Source organism: Mercenaria mercenaria, chromosome 10 (assembly GCF_021730395.1).
Source record: "Mercenaria mercenaria strain notata chromosome 10, MADL_Memer_1, whole genome shotgun sequence".
NCBI classification, from domain to species: domain Eukaryota; kingdom Metazoa; phylum Mollusca; class Bivalvia; order Venerida; family Veneridae; genus Mercenaria; species Mercenaria mercenaria.
In genome coordinates, this window is record NC_069370.1 from 74,581,062 (window position 1) to 74,602,843 (window position 21,782).

The following is a 21,782-nucleotide window of genomic DNA, read 5'->3' on the forward strand; positions in this document are numbered from 1 at the left end:
GCTATAATCCAGTAATGTGATTATTATCAAATACACATATACAGTATTGTGCAATATATTAAAAATCGTATTGAACTTTGACCACTAAGTGTGACCTTGACTTTTAAGCTAGGGATCTGGATATCTAGCATGGCACTAGCATGAGACAGACCCGCTTAATAGCATTTCCACATTTGATTTCTAAGTATGACCTTGACTTTTAAGCATTGTCGTATTATGGGGAAAATTTGTGCCAAGTAACACTGAAATCACTTCATGGATGGTTAATTTACAGTCCAAAATAAAAAAAGCGATGTTGACATTTGACCCACAAATGTCATTGACCTTAGAGCTAACGGTCTGCACATTGCGCATGATATGTCGTCTTATTATTGGAAATATTTGTGCCAAGTAGTATTAGAGTCCCTTGATTGATGATATGGATCAGAAAATCCTGCAATATCTTAAAAAGTACACAAGTCGTATTTGATGGAACATATGTTGAAGATAGTGCGGAGAATAAGCAATTCATTTTTATTTTTTCTGTTGTTCTGTTTGTCCGTCAGTCGCAGATGGTGGATTCTGTAATAGGTTTAAAAGAACAACAGCAAAGATTCTACATTAATTTGAAAAGAACAAGATAATTTTGATTTGAATATTTTGGTCTTTTTCGAAATTATGCATAATTTTCAGTTTAGGTTCAATATTAGAGCTTGATTACTACTACGGTAGAGGACTTTGTATTTCACGTGAAACAAAATGAAACTCCTTCAAAAAGAGGTAATATTACTTTTGCGGAATGTTTATTTGCAAAAATAGAAATTCCGCAGACTGGTTTTGGGTTCAGTCTGTCGGCTTTTTGCAGAGTTTGAATTTTTTAAAATAATCAATGTCAATAGGAGAGTGACAAAAAATGTCCTATGTACAACCCAAATATTAGTTTGATGATCGTATGGTTAAATCAATACATGCGTCTAACCGTCCTATAGATACTAGTATTAAATGATATTTACACCATTTACAAATAGATATCACCCGTTACATCCGGTTGCGACATCGTGTAAATATCAAAGCAGTCGTAAATAAACATAATCATTATTGTTTATAATGTGGTGAAATGAAATATAAAGGTCTGTGTTTTTTTTTTGAGATATTTGACCAACAGCACATCTCAAGCTTATTTTAAGACATTACTTTGAATTATTGATCGTGTCAGATGTTTTAATATCATATCTCAATTTTAAAAAGACAGTAACAGTGCCACTAATTTAAATGTTCTCTCGGGTTGCCATTAATTCATAAAAGAATTTCATCTTCATTGACCGAATCCAGGGTTTATGCTACGTCTTCCGGATAAATGACGTTACTCCATCACGGTTTATCAAACGTGCAGATGTTCATAAATATGACTGTTTTTTACAGACTCAACAATCTTCATTACAGAACTATAATTATACTATTATAAACGAAACTATAATGGTTATAATGCCACATTAGTCAGTCATATCTCAAATCAAATGTATAACTGCACTTGCAATTACTTAATCTACCTATATTCATTTATCATGCATTTTTAAGTTAAGTTTTGGTTGTTGTCTAATAACGAAACTACAATTCATATCTAAAAATAAGCACATGTAATAGAGTAAACCAATGTTCCATATCGCGGTAGAATTTATGTATAAAGAATAGACAAGTGTTCAAACTAGTTTTGAATTTTTGATATGAAAAATGTTAAGGATAGTCACGGTGCTTTTACTTCTTATGCTGTTTTTATCGTTCAGAAAGCATGGATGTTTAGGTAAGTGAATAATATAGTTATCTAAATCAAATCAAATAATTAAATAAAAAACGATAAATGATAATTGTAATGATATACGATATCTTGTTTCATACATTACATTAGTTTCTTTCTTTTAAAACCACAGGGTTCTACATTGAAATGAGATTAAGTTAATTTGAGCTTTTCTTTTCTGAATTGAATTACTGAGGCAAATTCCTACCTTGATGAATAGTTTTGTTTTCTATTTCACTCGAGTATATATTGACTGGATTAATTTTTGTTATTTCCATCAATACTCCTTTGAATATTTAAACAATACACCAAGCTATTGTTTTCAAATATACATACAAAAAAGATCTTACAACGATTACTTTGTTTACATGACTTGTCGTAATTCTAAAATTTACATTTTTTACGGTAGCTTGCTTCTACAGTAAGTGGTTTGCTTTCCATAAGTATTAGAAAATCTAAATCATTTCCAAGATAACGATAGTTTCACTAATTTCATTTTAATAGAACAGCCAGACATTGAAAATCACCTGACGGGGTTAACTTTTATTTATACTTTTCTGTGACTTTGGAACATGGTGGGGGTAAGAATGAGGTTAGGTGCACAATTAACCGGTTCAGACTCTCCATTGGTGGTTTTGCCACTGATCGTTCCAAAGCGATGCCCCATTGTGATATTGTCCTGGTGCGTTTGTTTTGTGTGAGGTTGCGTTTTTGGAACGTGGCTTATCTTGTTGGATTTTTCCCAATAACAATATTGTCTCTGATTTTTTATTTCAAATATCGTTAAATCGAGTGAAAAATATATAGTCGTGAGGAATCAGTTTTGATCTTTGTGGTCTGAAAAAAAAAAAACAAAAACAAAAAAAAACAGTTTTAGCAATCTTCATTTTTAAACTTTATTGTACAATTATGAAAAAGATTTTTCAAATAATGTCATTTGCTCATTTTTTTTGTGTGTGAATGACGTCAGACTACAATGACCATCTTTGATATCATTACATCAATGATATTTATAGGAAAATAAATTTAACGCTTTTTTTTTCTTTCAATATAATATATAGGCGCTTTTTTTTTGAATACACCTAAATTAAAGCATAAGAAAGTATTGCTATAAAGAAAAGATATATATATAAAGATCAATTTTCTGTATCTATTTTTACAGTATTCGAACGTTTTTATGCAATTATTTCACTTTTTGATATTCATTTATTAAATTATTCAAATATGCCTATGTGGTCCTTACACTGATCTGCCCATTGTAAAATTCATTTTAGATATTAAAACGAGGCGCAGTTTGACATATGAGGCCTGTTAAAAATAACATAGACCATGGATACGCATAACCAAAGCTGTCGCTGTTTTCACTTCTCATGATTTGAATTTGGCCGCTGATGTGTGCACTGATAAACCACTTGTTTAACAGAAAAAATGCACAAACACGTCAAGGCGACATGTACCGAAAGTATGGAATAATTCGGACGTGGGAGGCGGAAGTAACAAACGTTTAAATAAAGTGTGTCGTCAATTACTTGCAAAGATAATTTGACTGTATTAAGTTATGTAGATATTTTGGCAAACACCGAATGGAATTTGTATACCAATAACGCAGACCCTACGGCATTGTCCAGTCATCTATGCCTTGATCTTTAAATAATACAAACCAATACAATCTAACACCCTGTCTGAGATTTTTGGCAATGATTCATATTTCATTCCGTATACCTAACCTAACAACTTATTTTGACTGATGTATTGTTAATCAAAACTAATAAAAAGAAATTAACGAAAATACATTAATGCAGATTTAATGAAAAGATATTGTGGTAGGTACCGAGTTCAGGCTTAAACCTAAGCATCGCACTAGTGAGATACTTGACTCAGACCTAGGTTACTCTATCTTCCGTCGCGACCGAATCAAGTAGCTAGGCGGAGGGGTCTTCATTGCAATTAGAAACTGTATCACAGCCCAAGAAATGCCCGAACTTCAGTCCGAGTGTGAGGACCTTTAGGTAAAGTTAGACCTGGTAGGACAATAAGTCCCTAGTTATTGGTGCTTATTACAAGTCACACGAATTAGACATTGACAGTTTTGCGGAATTTACTAAATCCCTTGAAAAGGTTGATAAAATTTTTCAAATGTCTGGGTGGCCGGGGATCTTAATCTCCCAAAAATGGACTGGGACACCAGCATTCCATCCCCTGAATGTAAGCACCCCATCTTCTACCGTCAGGTTATTGAAACATTTAATGACTCAAACCTAACCCAAATGGTCAACTTACCAACTAGAGGAAATAATATTCTAGACTTATTCCTTACTACAAACTAAACTCTAGTAAATCAGGTCAGTGTCATACCGGGTATCAGTGATCATAATATAGTAGAAACAAAAGTCAATACATCCGCAAGGATATGTTACCAGAAACCTCGAAAAATTTCCTTGTATAAAAAAGCAAACTGGCAGGAAATAAAACAGTCATTAATTGACTATCACCAGGTTATGACCAATGAAAATAAATACTCTGCACTAAACACAGACGAGTTATGGGAAAATTTCTAAAAAACCTTAAACAACCTTACAGAAAAATGGATTCCATCCAAATAGTCAATCAGGACATTAAGAAACTAATTAGAAGGAGGAACAGAGCTTTTAAAAAGGTTAGGATATGTCAGGAAACGTTCTTAATGTGGTTTTTATATTTAAATCATGTGAACTAGTTTAGAGGTTCTTGGCCAGCTCTGACAATTGAAACACATTTATCACTACTTCTATCATTATTACTGTACGAGAAATTATTTGAGGTCATGCGTTTCTGACACTGGGAAAAATATTAAGTTAAAAATAAACTCCCTGTGTAATTTTAAAAAAGCAAACATACTTTGAACACGTTTCCACAAGTTACTCTTGAATTTGAATTTGGGTGTTAATTGGAACAAATAGTATAATATATAATCACGTGATCTATTTTCATTTAGACAGAATGACGACTGTCATTGTTTAACAAAATACAGGAATAGAAAAGATGTGCCTTTGTTTAAATTTACAACAGCTATCTGCTAGAATCTGTTTTGTCTACAATTCTTTAATTTATGCCATCTTGTTCAAGAAGTTGCAGGTACTAAGATGACAGATATTGCATGTAATGAACTCGACTGTAACCCCGATGACGTGTGCGCATGTAAAGGAAGTGACATCACAATTCCATGGCATATCCCGTACACTGATGAAATATTCACTGCAGACTGGTCGAAAGAAGATGCGTCAGGTTCATTGACTACTATCTTCAGTCAAGACACAAGCGGAACGATAACTGACTACACCGGTTCTAAGAGCGTACATAACGGCAATGGTAGTATTACGTTAACGCCTGTAGATGCTAGTGATACAGGCATATACAGATGTGCTGTAGCGTACAATCTTAATACACACAGCTCTGTTACAGGGACTGTAACTGTCTCAGTTTATGGTAAGTTGAATTACCAATATACCACAAATACCGCTTTCTAAGTATGACATTTTAAGTAAGATGTTTTATTTATTTATGCGCGTTTTTGGACAAGATAAATATATTATAGAGTTTTATATTTTGTATCAAGAATTTTTTTTAGAACAAAAGTTTTCATAACCCTGTCTAGAACCCCAAAGGGAAGCGATAAATGTACTTTTTATCACCCAAATGAACAATGGAGAAAGTCAAATTAAAAGCACAAGAGTAAATGGAAAATGGAAGTAAGAACAGAATATCAAGCATGTATGATTTATTTGTAGATGCACCAGCCGGTTTGAGTTACAGTCAAATGACATTGGGATCAGCCACCACGTACAAGTGTACAGCAACTTACAATGGCAACCCGGCGGCATTACTTAATGTAAAGGTATAGTTACCACAGGACAGTACTCGTTACTTTTTGTGACTAAATTGCAGACTCGGACATAGGATGAAATAAATGAAACTTGCGTGATGATGCATATGTATTTTTGTCGAGAAATAATGAGGTTATTTAATGTCTCATAAAAGTTTTATATGCGTTTTATCAATCTTAGTATTATTCACGGCCTAGGGCATTGATGAATACATGTCTTACTTATTACATGGTAGATGAACATTGAACAGAAAGATCATTTAGAAAGTACATGTTGGTACATTATTGTTGTATAAAATACACATTAATTAGAGCGTAAATTTGTTTCACTCGACAAAAAGGCAACAACATACGTACAAAACAGGAAGAATAGCAGCTTTCAAAATAGTTACAAAACGTCTAGAAAAAGAGCCATCAGTATCGGATCAATCAGATTCAATGGTGATCAAGAATTAAATGTCGATTTGTCCATACATCCATGCGCGTTTTATCATGTGTGTAACTTATCATTTTTTTTTTACATTTCACCAAGTAATGATCAATTAATAAATAGTATATCAACCACCCCGGTGTTCGACGTGTTGTTCTCCCCTTCCTTGTTTTTGTATTTGTTGTAATTTCACCAAATAGTATATAAGAAACTGTAAACCCTGACCCATATTCATACACATGTGTACGTTGGAACGTACATTGTTCATACATTTGCTTCTTACGACGAAAACGTCTGCAGCCAATAAGCATTATTTCAAACGCATAAACATTCTAGTAATTATGACCACCTGCAAATTAAAATTACTTATACTTTTAAAGATGAATTGCGATTACAACTCAATACATCTTTGTTAGGCAGCTACATATGGTCAGACACTGTGTAGTTAATTGTTGTACAATATTTAATAGCGGGAAATAGAGGTGACCATGAACTAAACGACGGAGGAATGGTTGGAACTGTAACTGGAAGCGTGATCATTATAGCAATGATATACTAGTATACAGCTATAGGACCCGTACTCAAGTTCAAGTTTTTGTAAGTAAATATTTTATTACAGTACGATAAAACATCTTTTTAAGGCGATTGGTACATAAACAATTGATATCAGTTAATTAAACGTAAGTTTCTAAAATGTTTGAATTTGTACTTTTGATTTCGTATTGGATTGATATGACTATTTACTAATGTAGAAATGTTGTAAAATTACATGCTTTACACATTACCTTGTGTCACAAAATTGAAATAAAGATTAAAAAATGAAAGACTACACATTTTACGTAGCCAAATGTTGGTAATACTATTACTTCAGATTCGAAGGCAGTGTGCCTAATACGGGAGAAAAAAACAACAACAACAAATGTAATGACACTCGCAGATGTAGACTGAAGATCATGCTCATGTTGCCATTGTCAACTCTTGTCCAGAGAGACCTGCTGGAACAGATTGCTAATATATTTTATGAACTTTGATTACAGAATGATTTCAATGGAACTATTTACCGAAAACAGAATGGCGACTTCAAAACCTAGTTTCTGCATAGGTGTCAAGAACAACTGCATTGATTGTATATCTAAACATCAATTTTCCGAACGATAACATTCTACTGTAAATATATCATTGATACTGTAATTTTCTAGTTGTTAGAAAATACTCCAAATTTGTGTTATTCAAAATAGTTACTATTCAGACATCGATCAATCATCATATGGTTGCTACTTTATACTGAAATATATAAATACTTCTATTCAATTGCAACATTACGTGCATTGTTACATTGAACGTAAGGTGGTGTTACAAGTGTTACACTTTCTTGTTTTTCATATATTATGTACAGCAGAGGACAAGCTTACTTTCCATGTAGTCCAGTCTTGACGTAATATCTACTTTTGACAAAGTACGATTTTGAAACATTCGGTTTAGTAGAATAAAGACACAATGTGGAGGTATACAAAAGAATTACTAATACAGTGACCATAATTCTATATAAATACCTTTTATTAATGGCTTAGCGGACAGTGAAAGAGACTAGTAAGGTATATAATTATCTAAAGTTTACGTTAACTACAAGAGTCTGAAATTCTATTAATAAGACTTCAGAAGTCTATCTTCAAAATACACCCTATCAGCACTGATTATTTTATATATATAGGGGGTATTCTTTTAAAGATAGACTTCTGGAGTCTTATCGAAGGAATTTAAGACTCATATGCCCATACAAACACAATAATAATAACTACACATACCAATTATTAACGATTCGCACCTTTTCCACTATCTCGAAAAACAAATTATTTCCTTTGTCATTCTCATAAGAAATAATTCAGGACATGAACCTCGAAATAAGTTCTTTCATATCTTGACTGGGAATGCGCATATACCATTACTATCAGATATAGATAAAAAAGTAAATTGGTTCGTATCGAAAACTAAAGACAGTTAGTAGACATCAAACAATTACTAGGCGGCATTCGTGGAGGAGTGGTTACCGTTACTGACATCAAATCACGTTCCCTCCCTGTCAGGGTTGAGGAGTAGAATGCAATGAAGCAATGCAGCTGGTTCTACCAAAGTACCTCCAAATGTCTGATATAAAGTTCCTCTACCATCAAAATCAGCTGGAAAAGTCGCCATATTACCTAAATTGTGTCAATGCGACTCTGGACCCAACAAAATACAAAGCTCCGCTGATTAGCTAAACCATTATAACCGGCTCTGTAATGCATTAGTATATACTACTTACACGTTTTTGAAGTTAAAAGAGTTTGTATTATCCTCATACAGTATGTACGGCATTTTTATCATGTATACTATCCTACAGTTTACTAAATGCTCAGTTCTCCGGTGTCCTACAAGTACCACAATCTGAAGACATTTTCAATATACGTTCATAGATCTATTTGTTTAAAATACTGAAAGTGCATTTCTAACAAAACGTAAACTCAAACTGACACAATATTAAAGTTCCTATAGTATATGTATACAGTATATATAGTATAATTAAAGTATGAATATATATATTGTTAATTGTATTACCCACGAAGTGAAGACTTGATATAATATAATGGTAAATATAATGTACAGATTGATAATGCGCACTGCAATATGTAAACAAATGTTGATTTTTAACATTTGATTTTATGTTCGTTCTATTTTTATATTTTGTATTCTAAAGTATTTTGGAAAGATGCTCATTACGTTACACCCTTTACCTTAAAACAGGTACTGGAGTTGTGTATGAATATGTTATTAAACAACATTTAGTTCAGTACCTCTAGAATATTCCTGAATATATAATTTCAAATTCTTGTTCAAAGTTTTTAGTTCAATGATACACACCAGTTCATTTCGCCATGTTATTAATTTATGTTTTGATAATTGAAACTTTGTCTGTGTGGCATTTGTTTAAGTTCAACATTTTCGTATATTGCGTTCATATCTGCCGTCGATTTTGCTGAAATAAAAGATAACATAAATTTACATTATCAAATTCTTTTCTTATGACATAAATAAGATTATAAAGGTAAATATTGCCATTAAAATATAATATAAATATCAATGTAATTGCATTTTACACATGAATGGAATAATTCTTGAAATCACTTAGTTCTCACAGGCTAAGGGTCGCTGTAACCACAGTTAAATTGTTTGAAATGTTTCCATTTTCATCTTTTGCATTACACATTAGATTAATAAGTCTAATATATTCGCAATTGAAACCACATGACTGTATAAACACTAACATGACTTGTAGAATGTAAGGTAAGTCTCACTAGCAAAACAGTTTCCATAGAATAGTTATAAAGGCAGAAGAAAACACGCTATATGTCATCCCAGTCGTCCCATTTGGCGTTAATATCGGTAACATAAACTACATAAGATTTCATATCCACCTAGGTTAACCTCCAGACCCATGTAAATACAAATGTGTATTAAAAAAGAACAAACCTGTATCTGCGTATACTGTTACCGAAGCATATGAGGCTGGTTCCTCATATTCGTTTTCTTTTGGGATTTCGAGTGTGTTGTACGGTGTGCTGTAAAATGGAAATACTCGTACTGTATTGTCGTTCAACGTCTATAAACAACTTCTGTTAACCAGTATAATATTTGCTACTAAATTGAACCAAATTACAAGGTAGCCCGCCCGCTTAGCTCAGTAGGTAGAGCGTTGGTCTACGGATCGCGGGTACATGATAACTGTCCGCTGGTACATGACTGAAATACTGTTGAAAATCGGCGTTAAACTACCCCCCCCCCCCCCCCCCCCCCCAAAAAAAATACAAGGTGTCCCCAACAGTACATTGTTGCAGTCAGATTCACACGTGGCCTTTAAAGCTAAAGCAGCCTATATAGCACCTGAACACATGCGCTAATAATGAACACATAACAAATCTTCTAATGAATTTTAAGTCAACGGTGTTAAAGCCAGTAAGAAGTTACATATTAAGAAAAACACAGTATGGTTAGACTTTCTGTTCATAAAGAACTAGGTCGGTCCTGTGGTGGGGATCAGTCATTTTGGCAGGTGCGTTCTAGTTCTCATTAGATTTATTATTTATTTTATAAATGATATTAGTTGAAATGAGGAAAGTTATTTAGTAACCACCAATTAGTGAGTATTTAGTGTATTACAAGTAAACCATTATCCACTTTTGTCATTTTCCTCCTCGCTGATGAAGGGTCTTAATATCAAATTTTGAAAATACTCGAAACATTATATTTTAGGTTATATCTGATAATAAAGGAAACTGATGCATGGTGGCACACGTACCCATAAAACTGTTTTCAAGGGTAGATAACACTTTTTTCAATATTGATGACCTATGGTTTTATTGCATATTTTTGTTTCTTAGATGATTATCCTTCAATATCCATTTGAGAATGATTAAAAAACTTGTCTAACACAATAAGGTATTTCTTTCAGTCAAATACTCAATCAAAACTAATATGTTAATAAATAGCAAAGCAGATGAAATACCAAACACAAATAGACACGTTATAAAGAATGTTTTAAAAATATAAATAAAACAGTACCATAGTATAGAAATAATAAAAACATACCGTAGATCCGTACACTCCTCGGCTAATGTAAAATTGATATCCATATAAATTTATTAAATTTACTCAACAGAATAAACATAATGACAATTATTCGTAGACACATATATTATACAAGATAGAATGACGCTTTAAAGTCCTTCCATGTTTACTTGGAATATTAAGGATTGCTTAACGTCAACACGTGCACGTGACACTCAATCTCTGATTCATTTTATTTGGAAATACTGAATTATGGCCGTTAGTACGTGCAGTGTACTTCCTCTGGCAGCACGAAAACACAAGCTTCGCGTGATCTTAAGGGTAAATGTTACAATATCACAAAAAACGAAATGATGAAGTTATCTTTAGAGATGTAGTGTCATTCTTTTTACAAAATGAATAGTTGGCCTCAGAAGTGTCATAGTGGTCGTCTGAAAATTGTCATGTCTGTAATGCATTTTACCTTGCAAAACGCGCGGTTTTCCAAGACTGTACATATTGACCTCAAAATGAAAACATAACACATGTTAAACAAACAGGAAACGTATATACTTACATTTGTGTCTAGTTCGTTTTTTATGCATCACAACAACCATAACAGAAACAACAGTAATAACGAAGAAGGTACCGGAAGCTGCTCCTATAATGGGCCCTGTTAAAGTAAATTCACTACCTTTTCCCTCTGAAATCCATAAAAAGTAACAAATAGTCTGCAATCATAGCAGTTTCAGAGAAGAACCAATGTTGTAGAACCACTAAGCCTCGTACAAATACAGGAAAAACAACCTTGTCTCACAGTGTAAGATGACTCTCGGCTCTCTCAAAGACATCATTTGTTACGTCATCTAGGCATCACTTATGATGAATTCTTAATGTATCAATGAATGTGTATGATATTGTAAGAAATAATTCATAGACACGTAAGATCGGCATAATTTTACAAACAGATTAAAGTGAAGATTTCAAAAGCATCCATCAACATTTTCATTTTTTTTTTGGAAGAGAAAAACATATTATTTTATGTTTCGATTATTAAGTGTAAGAAAATACCACTTAACATAAATAATTTGGTCGTATATAATGGACAAAACAAATAACCTGTTTCTGTTTAGAGTGCCTCGACTGTCAAGAAAGAATTGAGATACACTGGATTAGAATCACTGATTATATTTCTGGCTATAATGCGGACTTTGTACGATCCTGGCTTCAAGTTAGTAAGATTAGTCAGATAAAAACTTTCATTTGTTTTAAACACATCTTCATTTTCGTTGATAATTCTATAATTTAACCACTTCGATGCGCCATCTTTCATTGTCTGAATGACAAATGATTGTTCATGTCCACCATTCATGTCCTTTTCCCAGAGAACAGTAGGAGTGTTCTTTCTCCATTTCAAAGTAAAAGCTTTCGGAGAAAAAGGTTCACCTGAATAAGTACAAGACAAATTTAGCTAATTTCTTTTACACTCTACATCAACATGTTTGAGAAAATATATGAAATTATTTTATTATTTAATAATTAGTATGTTATAATTCTTCAGATATATATACACAATGAGGACAGGTGGTTAAGAGGAAAAGTGATGACTTTGTTTTTTACAGTTTAAAAAATGTTAACTTCTAACTTTTTGTAACTGATTAATGTCAGTATACCGCAATGATGAATAACAGATGGTGAGGCAAACCAAAACAAATTACAGTGTACACAAATGTTAACTCACTTTCAGGAAGAATAGCAACTGTCACTACAGTTTGTCCTAGACTGTTTCTTAAAGCTAGTGTATAATTTCCGAAGTCATCTTCTGTGAAATTATTGACTGCAATCTGAATTTCCTCTCCCGGCAAAGTGACAAGCTTATCATAAAACATAACATTTAATGGCACTTTCTGATAGGAGATATCATACTTTTCGTCATAAGGTAAATTAAAGTTGCCATTCCTTTTAAAACTAGCTGTGTCTATCACTGGATCGCTGTAAACAGGTACAACTACGACGGCTAGACCATCTGTTGATCCGAAGAATATCAAATCTCCCTTTAAAACCTTTGGAAGTACTGAAAGATAAAGGTTAGACCTTAATTCTCATGCAAAGAGCGGTCGCTGTTAAACAAGTATCCGTTTACTATTTATTTCATATACAAGAATTCGTGAACAATAAAAAAACAGAATACCCGCCTTTTACATGTATAACGGTTGAGGCATTTTGATCTAAAATGCCATTTCCACCAATGATCCCATTGTTAACACTGCAGATATATGTCCCTGAATCTCGTAGCTTAAGAGAACGTATATGGATTGAACTATATTTTGGTGCTCAAGTCAAAGCAGCATGAGCGTTGTGTATTTCAGTTCCTTCCCACGTCTGTATGAAATACGTGTAGGTATAATTTGATGGAACGCCTTCAGCTTCACAAAACAAAGTTACACCGGCACCCTCAGTAAAGTTTGTAGTTGATACTCTGATAGAAACATCTGGAGCATATAATGATGAAATTATGAACCATTAGCTGAGTATTTTATGTAGGTTTAATATACAAACTAACAAATCAAACAATTTACACATTGAAAACACTTTATTGCATTTATTTTGATGACGGTTTTGACAACATACATACACTTTTATATTTAGTTATAAATCTGTCTTGCACATTTGGTACATCATTATTAGAAAAAAAGAAATATCTTGATGACGACCATCTAATATAAATTTTATCATGCTGTACTTCATGTACTTACATTTCAATACGAGGTGGATGATGATTTATACTTTACATACCATTTAACCACGACCTGGATGGTGATCCATACTTTATTAAGTTTATATACTTACAGTTAACAACGACTTGGATGGTGACCTGTGATGAGTTCTTCGTGTCTATATTGTGGGACGTACATTTATAAACACCAGCTTGGTATCGGGTAACAGTGCCAAAAGTAAATGTCCCAGCATACCCTATGTTTATGCCATTGCTCACGTTAGTCCATATATTGAAGCAGGCAGGGTAACAACTCGCAGAACAAATAATATCATCTGATACATCACCCTCGGTAATAATGAATGGTGATTGCACATTTAATATTGGTAAATCTGGCCCATCTATATCAAGTAGTAAACATACAACATTTGAAATGTTTAAAATACGACATACGCAAAGCTTGTATTTTTACAATATTTCTATAACAATTGCAGATAATAGGTAAAATGCTGTGATTGAATGCTCAGCAAATCAATCAGATTATAAAATGAGAAGACATGCGTACTGCCTCTGATAGTTCTTTCACTAATAAATTATGGCGCCATTAATAAGACAGCAAATATTCAGTCGCGGTTCAAACCATATTGGAAACGTTATAAAGGAAGAAAAAATTGTTTAATAAACGAAACGATTTCTGTTGGAACAAGCTTAAAAACGGAATATAAACTTAACTAACAAACAACTTACATTTAACATTTACAGTTATTCCCCTAGTAAGAATTCTATGTGTCATATAAGGATTTGTAACTGTGCAAACGTATATTGCAGCGTCACTTCTTTCCACAATGCCAAGTGACAATACCCCGGTGTTGTTGACAGTTTCACTTTCTCCAGACACTATCATTGTCCACCTGTACACGCAGTCCGGATAACATTCACTTTTGCAGGTTACAGGACTTAACAATGAGTACTCATCAACAGTGTAAGATTTCGTAGAAGGAGACAAACTTGTTGCGCTTTCATCAGGACCATCTGAGAAAATTAAGGGTTTAAGTTTGAATATCTGCAAGCGTGCTCTACGACATGACATAGTGATTACTAGAACCTTTTCACAGATGACACAGTTACATTGATTTCGTATACGGTTCATACAAAGTTGCTTCAAAACGTTCTGTTACTGGGCCAAAGAACTGCTCGATAAAATCTATCTAAATGACAGCCTCAAAGTATTCCCTTCTTAACAGAAATGCATTTTATAGACGCGATATCAATTGCCTAAAAGCATCTGAGTAGCCTGTCCCTGGTATCTACTTCAAACCCTGATAAATTGTACTTTTCAACGGCATATTAATGTCATATCGCCATTCAGACAACATTTCTTGAAGATAAAATTGTCGCGTAGACTTATACCTTGAGAATATGATCGATGTTGAAGTATTCTTACCTTTTCGTTGTGAAGTAAGTTGATACTTTTATTGGCTAGAAAATTGTCATAAAGGAGGAAAATGCCTTTCAAACCAGTGCATTTTTATGGAATTGCAAAACAGAATTAAATACTTTGTTCTTGTAGGAAACGCTAGACAAAGTAATATATTTTCTGTTTGACACGAGTTCTGCACATCTGGACCACAATAATTAAAAACAATTGTATACAAACAATTTTTTGATCTTTTGTGACGCTTTACTATTGCTAGAGCGTTTTACTTTATTTACCCTCTTCCATTGCTTGTTGTCAGATCGTCTAAAGGAATCAAACATATTAAACATATACACCCAAATTTCATCTGTTAGTAAGGTAGATAGTTTTCTACCGCTTCAATAGTAAGTTTTTGGAAAATAATTATCTAGCCTTCTTTTAATCAGGGGTCAATAAATAAGCGATCGTCGTAGCACAGACCTTTCTGAGACGTAAATGCTTTGTCAGAAGTGTGAACTGTTTGCTCTGAAATTCCCACCCTACAAGCTATCTATTCTACAAAATATCATCCTTCTTTCGCGTCATAAAATTTCACAGCATCGATATTCTTAGAGGACAACGATGTCTTAGGTCAATCTTTACCCACCTCAAAACTGTGAAACATGACACGTTAGGATGACCATGTATTCTCTTCACTTCATTAAAGATTTGTGTTGCTGGAATTTTAAGAGCGATGTGCCCTTTGATAAAGGGACGTATTTCAATTTTACTGCCTTAGCCATGTTGACACACAGAAAATACCAAGTGTATGTGTATGTCGCTGTTTCAAATACATATAGCGTTTCCATTACTTCCCCTATTTCCAGCAGATTTTGGAGTGTGTGTAGGTATAAAATAACTCTATATATACAAGAAGAAATTAAATATGAAAATCATGGTCTTATGTATAGAAGCGCGTCAGTAACAAAACTTTTAGAAACACCCTCGTACAGATCAAGTATACAATTTGGTGTTCAGGCTCTCTCATGATTTGACCTAGTATTTTGACCTATATTTTGATTCCAGATGACCATTATTTAAACTCGTCCGGAGTTTTTATTTAGACAAACATTCTGACAAAGTTCATAAACATTTCGCGACATTTGTGAACTCTTTATCATTCACGAACATATTGTAAATGTCAAATGACTTATGCTTTATCATCCAACAATACTTAGATTCAGGCGATCTAACAACACAGAGACAAAACACAAAATATGACTTTTTACGGCAGTCATACGGCACTTTAAGATTGCAAATGTGAAAAGATTCATGATTTACTGCTGATAAGTAACAAGACTATCAACCTACATCTCACATAAATGGTCAATTCCTTTGTCGCTGTTCTATTTAACTCCGGATTTGAAACTGTGCAAGTGTATATGGAAGCCGCTGTTCTATTTATCAATCCGAGCGATAAAACTCCAGTCTGGTTTCCAATAATTTCAACACCGATTGTCTCTACTTTTGTCCACTGATAGTCACAGTCAGGAAGACAGTCACCAGAACAGTTTATATCGTTGAGTATTGTATCCTCATTCACAATATAAGTTGAGGCAGATGGGGTCAAAATTGTTGTGTTATGATCTGGACCATCTGCAAAATACGCTAAAAGTAACGGTTTGGCAATAGTTGAGCACTTTTATTATTGAAATATTATTTTGTTTACCTAAAGAGAAACAGAATGTAACACTTCCTATGTGCGTATTTTGTTTATTCGTTGACGACAGATACGTTATCTGCAGGTGAATGCAATAATTGAGTTCAAGACACTTTCTTTCATGTATAGCTGTCACACCGGCAGAGCACGCCTGTATTTAACAGAATTGCTTACAGAGTTTATTCCTAGTAGACAAGATTTGAGATCGTCTGAAAATTCTGAATGACCTTATGTTGTTCCATATAACAAGTGCAAAACATTCAATGATAGAAGTTTTTGTTTTATTGGTCCAAAACTTTGGAATGAACTGCCGTTAGAACTACGTAAAAGTAAATCACTTGGCACATTCAAAACAAATCTTAAGACACTATATTTCACAGATTTCGCGGCATTGTTTTAAATTATTTGATAACTGTTTATTATGCGAAAACAGCAGGTGAAAGTTCTTAAATTTTTGTAAAAGGTTTTTCAGTTCAACATTTGTATTTCAGAGGTTTCTTTAATTAAACATATTTGTTGGTAAGGCTCTATGGGAAGGGTAGTATGTAGTATTTCTATCTTAAATAGTATACGAAGGCACCATTAACCGAGGGGTTTGAACCTTTATAAGCAGCTCGTCTGGGCGTGCCATGTGATGCTTTAATCACTGGTACTCGCAATAGGGGTGGGGTAAACTGAACTCAAGGGGAGGGGTGCGGTCATGACTGTTTGTTAAAATAAGGCTGACATTATTGTCATTATTAATATTGTTATAGTAATAATTATTATTATTATGTACAACGCCATTGATTATATCATTGTATAAAAATAGGTGTTTAATCAAATTATTCAGTTTCAGTTAACAGATAATCAAATCTTAAATATGTTATTATTATATTATTATTATACCATATTTATATAGCGCCCTTTTTCATGATCAATTTCACGTTCAAAGGCGCTTTACATAGTTCAAATATAGCCACACAGGGCGCATAATTCATCCTCTACTAGTACAGACACAGAGCGATCTGACCAGAGCGACAGAGAGATCAGAAATCAGATACAGGCTTGTCCGGCTAACTTAGCCTAGCTCGTTGCGAATAGACAGCCTGGTTCTTTAACATGCCCAGTGTATAGCACTGATACACGCAAGGATTGCCTGGGTTCCTGACCAGTACACCTCTAGCCAGGCGGGAAACACTGAAAAGCGTTTATGAAAATTCCGGAGTAGCTGCCGGGGATCGAACCCCCGACCTCAGTATTGGAAAGCCAGTGTGCAAACCACTGAGCTATCCGTCCACCTCAATGTTATAGCGTTATTGCTATTTACAAGACCAGGTCACGCTATTTTACTATTTGTCCCGTATATAGTATTTACACTGCGCTGAAGGTTGTATGTAAAAAAGATGTTTTGATAATATACATTCAGTAGTTAAATCAAATGTTTTACGTCCTATCCTTGGCATTATAATCTATTATTGATTTTAGATGCATCTAAACGACACTTACAGATAATACTGATATCGATGTCCCTTGAAACAGCTCCATTTTTATCTGGGTTAGTGACTGTACATCCATACGTATCAGCCTTATTCCTGGTCAAATGCCCAAGTGATAACTCTTGACCGCTTGCTATCGTTCGATTATCACTGACTCTCTTCCAGATGAATTCGCACGTAGGGTTACACTTGCAATAGCAAGAAATGTTGTTCAAAACAGTATCCTCTGGTAGGGTGTATGATGTTCTGTTAGGTGACAAAATGGTCGTATCATGGTCGGGACCATCTACATCATACAAAAAGTTTAATTATGTCATACTTACCATGTTATTATTTTTCTCATTAAACGGAGTAATTATATAAAGCACGTATATCTGTCGCTAAAATGGTTTTTGATATTTTCTTTAAAGTATACATAATTTCTTTTAACGACCGTATATAGAAAAAAGATGAACAGAAAAGAGAAATAACATGTTTTATTTAAAATTTAAACATGTTTATCAAAAATCAGTTTTAAAGTATATTTTTTGAAATTATTTATATAATCCCTATAAATTTTTTTTAATTTTTTTTTCATGAATGTTGTCTATAAATAACAGAAAGACACTTACACCTTACAATGACAGTAACTTCTTTACTAACGTTTCTCATGCTATCAGGGTTTGACACTGTACAAATGTACTTCGCAGCCTCAGCTCTGTCGATCACTCCTAAGGACAATACTCCGCTATTGTTGACAAAAACAGTTGAAGCATTATCCTTCTTTTTCACCCACTGGTAATAGCACAAAGGAAAGCAAATACCGGTACAACTGATATCCTCAAGTACAGAACCCTCATCAAGTGTATAGAAGGATTCAGGAGGCAATACGAGAGTTGTGTTTTCGTCTGGACCATCTATAAATATTTTGTAATAACATTATCAAGAAAATGTAATAAAAAAGACGACTGAAACAGAATCAAACTGTCAAGTGGAATAATGGGGTCAGTTTATTTAGCTACCAGAATAAACGATATGCAGCCCTACTCTATCCTTAACTCATATCAGTCGGGTTTGATACTCTGAGAACGACATAACAAAAATAGTAATAATGAATGAATTCATTTTGCTGGAATTGCTTTAGTGTCTCTCCAAAGATTGGAAGGCAGTCACATGCGGTAAGAGTAGATACCCGCTTTGTAGGGATTAGAACTAGAGCCAAATCGTAACATAGTTTCTATTTATAACTGAAATCAATTATAATTACCTTTCTGTACCTCGACCGATGCATGACACGTCCTTGCCCTTTAACATGATTTACCAAATAGCTAATGATTCAAATTTTGTCTTTGCTAATGCTGCAGTTAAATTTGAATCACATTTTGTCTTTGCATTATGCTGCGTTTACACTTAGCCACGATGTCCACGATTTAAAAAAAACGCGGAGCTTCACGATTTATTGCATCAATTTGTATTACTACGCTTTCCTACGCTTTCTTACGCTCTCAATACGTTTTGTTACTACCTGTAGCGTTTTGTTACGAAACCAACACGATCTGGTCAAGATCTGCCACGACCTTCATCACGTTCTCTCATGTTCATTTACGATTACCACGATATGCTATCACGTTTTGTCACGTTCTATTTAGATCCCTTACGTTATCAAATTCTGTTAAGCTCTCCTACGATATGGCCATGGTTTGATCAAGATTTTCACGTTTTGAGCACGATTGGAGTATAAATAGGAGGCATGGGTCATCCTCTCATTCTCTCCAGAGATTCCAAAGAGGAAGGAGCTATGCATCCAAGAGATGAAGAAGATGCCGAAATGGCAATTTTTATGTATGCCTATATAGTTAATCGTCGGCAGCAGCAACAAGGGACGGAACAGAACAGGATAGAAGAGAGAGGAAGGTAACGAAGAAATAGAGGGCCTAGTACCTGCAGGGCGAGACCAGTATTGAGTGTAAACCGAAGGCACCAATTGGGATAATACTCTTAACTTCTCAACAGAGAACTCTGGCGTGAGATGTTGGTTCTTACGTCAACTATGTAAGGATGCCTCCAGATCTATTTGAAATTAAGGAATCATGTTTCCAAGTTCACCGAGATCCCCTACGATGGAGCATCAAGGTCTGATGCGCTATGTTAAGGTCTGTTAAGCTGTACTACGATTTCTACGTTCTATCATGCTCTCTCAAGATTTAACGAAAACCGGGATAACCGTAGAAACATTTTTGGCCGTCAAAACTCTTTGTCATGATCCTTGCGATCATCACGATTCCACCAAGTTCCCTCAAGATCAACACGATTCGACACCACTTCCCTCACGCTCACCCTGCTTCACTCAAATCGTGGACATCTTGGACATCGTGGCTCAGTGTAAACGCAGAATTACAAATAATGGCACGGGTTTAATCATTTTCGACGTAATGCAGTGTTGGCCAGACGGGTAAACAGATTGAGTTTTAGGGCGTGTTAAATGGTTTTGGACGGGAACATCAACAATTAAGATTTTAACATATTACGGATTACTAATGATCATGTATTTAATAAAGCATAGATTAAATGCGCCCAGTATACTGTTCTGACCAAGTGTATTTTTCGACAACCTTATTAAAATAGAAATGAATCAAAGACTTACATGTTATGTTAAAGCAAAACTCATCACTGACGTCAGAGCTGTATCCATTAGCAATATTCTCCCTGGTAATACAGGTATATTCTAATCGAGCGTCACGTTCCGTTAGATTTGTTATGATAAGCAGGTTTCCGGAGTACGTATAGAATTTCCTTTTGATACTTGTGTCGTTATTTACCCACCAATTATAGATGAGACCAAGGCTATGGTTCAAAGGATACGTAGTCGATGTACTGTTACATATTAAGGTGCCATTCTCTCCAACAGTTGTGTACTGAGATATAATGTTCGGTTTTGTTGGTCTATCTAAAAACATATATTACCACTTCTGTTTTAACTTTATACAGCTTTTTTCATATTCATTTGTTACTGAATTTCTGTTTTATCTCACGCAGGACTTACCTATATTTAGTAAATGAGCAGGAAACAGATGTTATCTTTGAAATAAATAGAAAAGTAAATTCCTTTACCTAGTATGAATAGAAAAGAACAGTCTCTAGACTCTCTACCGACTTTCGCCAATGTATATAGTCCTAAATCACTTGAAGTAATATGCGACTTGGTAACCTTGATATTTCCATTCCAATCCGCGTCAATCCGTACATCTCTACCATTTTGGATGCTCAGGTAGTCACTCTTAGTATTGTAGGAAAATTGTCCTAAAATTCCATTTGGTCCAATGAATTCAAATGTTGCAACGCCTTCTATTTGACCTTTAACTGAATAATTAAAACGCGCAGTTTCATTGACTCGGGCAAAGACTTCTGACATGTTTGCGCATGTGAAAGCATCAACTGTAAAATATAAAGATGATTATTTATGAAAGCGACCATAAATATATACATTGTACATAAACTTTTACTGAATACTTCATGACAAACAGCAACAGTATTAAGAAAAGGTGTACCTCCGTTTATTAGTAGACAAAAACATAAAAGTAGAAATAGATAAAGTCCAAACAAAGCCATGTTTTCAACGTGTATATATTTAAATTTAATCCGGAAGTTAAACACGAAACAAATAACCGAAAACAAATTTAGAGAATAAAACAGGTTTCGGATTGTCTTTGTTTTTATTTCGCTCACACAGTATCAATTACAAACTAAGATACATACATATAACTTCCTCTTGGTAAAATTGTTACTCGTTTAAAATTTAAAAACAACGGTCAACATCAATAGCCGCGAATATCGTTTAATCCGCTC

At 34.1% G+C, this 21,782-nt stretch overlaps 2 protein-coding genes and 1 long non-coding RNA gene across 4 annotated transcripts; 1 reads left to right on the forward strand and 2 right to left on the reverse strand.

Annotated features, from left to right (window-relative positions):
• Positions 1–1,633: 1,633 nt before the first annotated feature.
• Positions 1,634–6,353, forward strand: LOC123560189 (uncharacterized). 2 transcript variants are annotated; one of them, XM_053516519.1, is made up of 3 exons: positions 1,634–1,780; positions 4,880–5,239; positions 5,542–6,353. In XM_053516519.1, the coding sequence occupies exons 1-3, from the start codon at positions 1,711–1,713 to the stop codon at positions 5,652–5,654; spliced, it is 543 nt and encodes a 180-aa protein (XP_053372494.1). In that variant the 5' UTR covers positions 1,634–1,710; the 3' UTR covers positions 5,655–6,353. The 2 variants fall into 2 exon arrangements, with proteins under 2 accessions (XP_053372494.1, XP_053372495.1); XM_053516520.1 differs by having other exon boundaries at positions 4,883–5,239; positions 5,542–6,347.
• A 1,817-nt stretch (positions 6,354–8,170) lies between these two features.
• Positions 8,171–12,757, reverse strand: LOC123561233 (uncharacterized). The gene is made up of 6 exons (XR_008365891.1): positions 12,389–12,757; positions 11,767–12,093; positions 11,225–11,350; positions 10,690–10,711; positions 9,574–9,662; positions 8,171–9,079 (listed from the first exon to the last, which is right to left on the reverse strand). It is a non-coding gene; the product is annotated as an uncharacterized LOC123561233 (long non-coding RNA).
• Positions 12,758–12,981: 224 nt separating this feature from the next.
• LOC123560620 (hemicentin-1-like) lies at positions 12,982–21,371 on the reverse strand. The gene is made up of 8 exons (XM_053516985.1): positions 21,048–21,371; positions 20,581–20,883; positions 18,569–18,853; positions 17,968–18,243; positions 16,131–16,415; positions 14,111–14,395; positions 13,498–13,764; positions 12,982–13,139 (listed from the first exon to the last, which is right to left on the reverse strand). Exons 1-8 carry the CDS (start codon positions 21,346–21,348, stop codon positions 12,982–12,984), a joined length of 2,160 nt encoding a protein of 719 aa, XP_053372960.1. The 5' UTR covers positions 21,349–21,371.
• Positions 21,372–21,782: the final 411 nt, after the last annotated feature.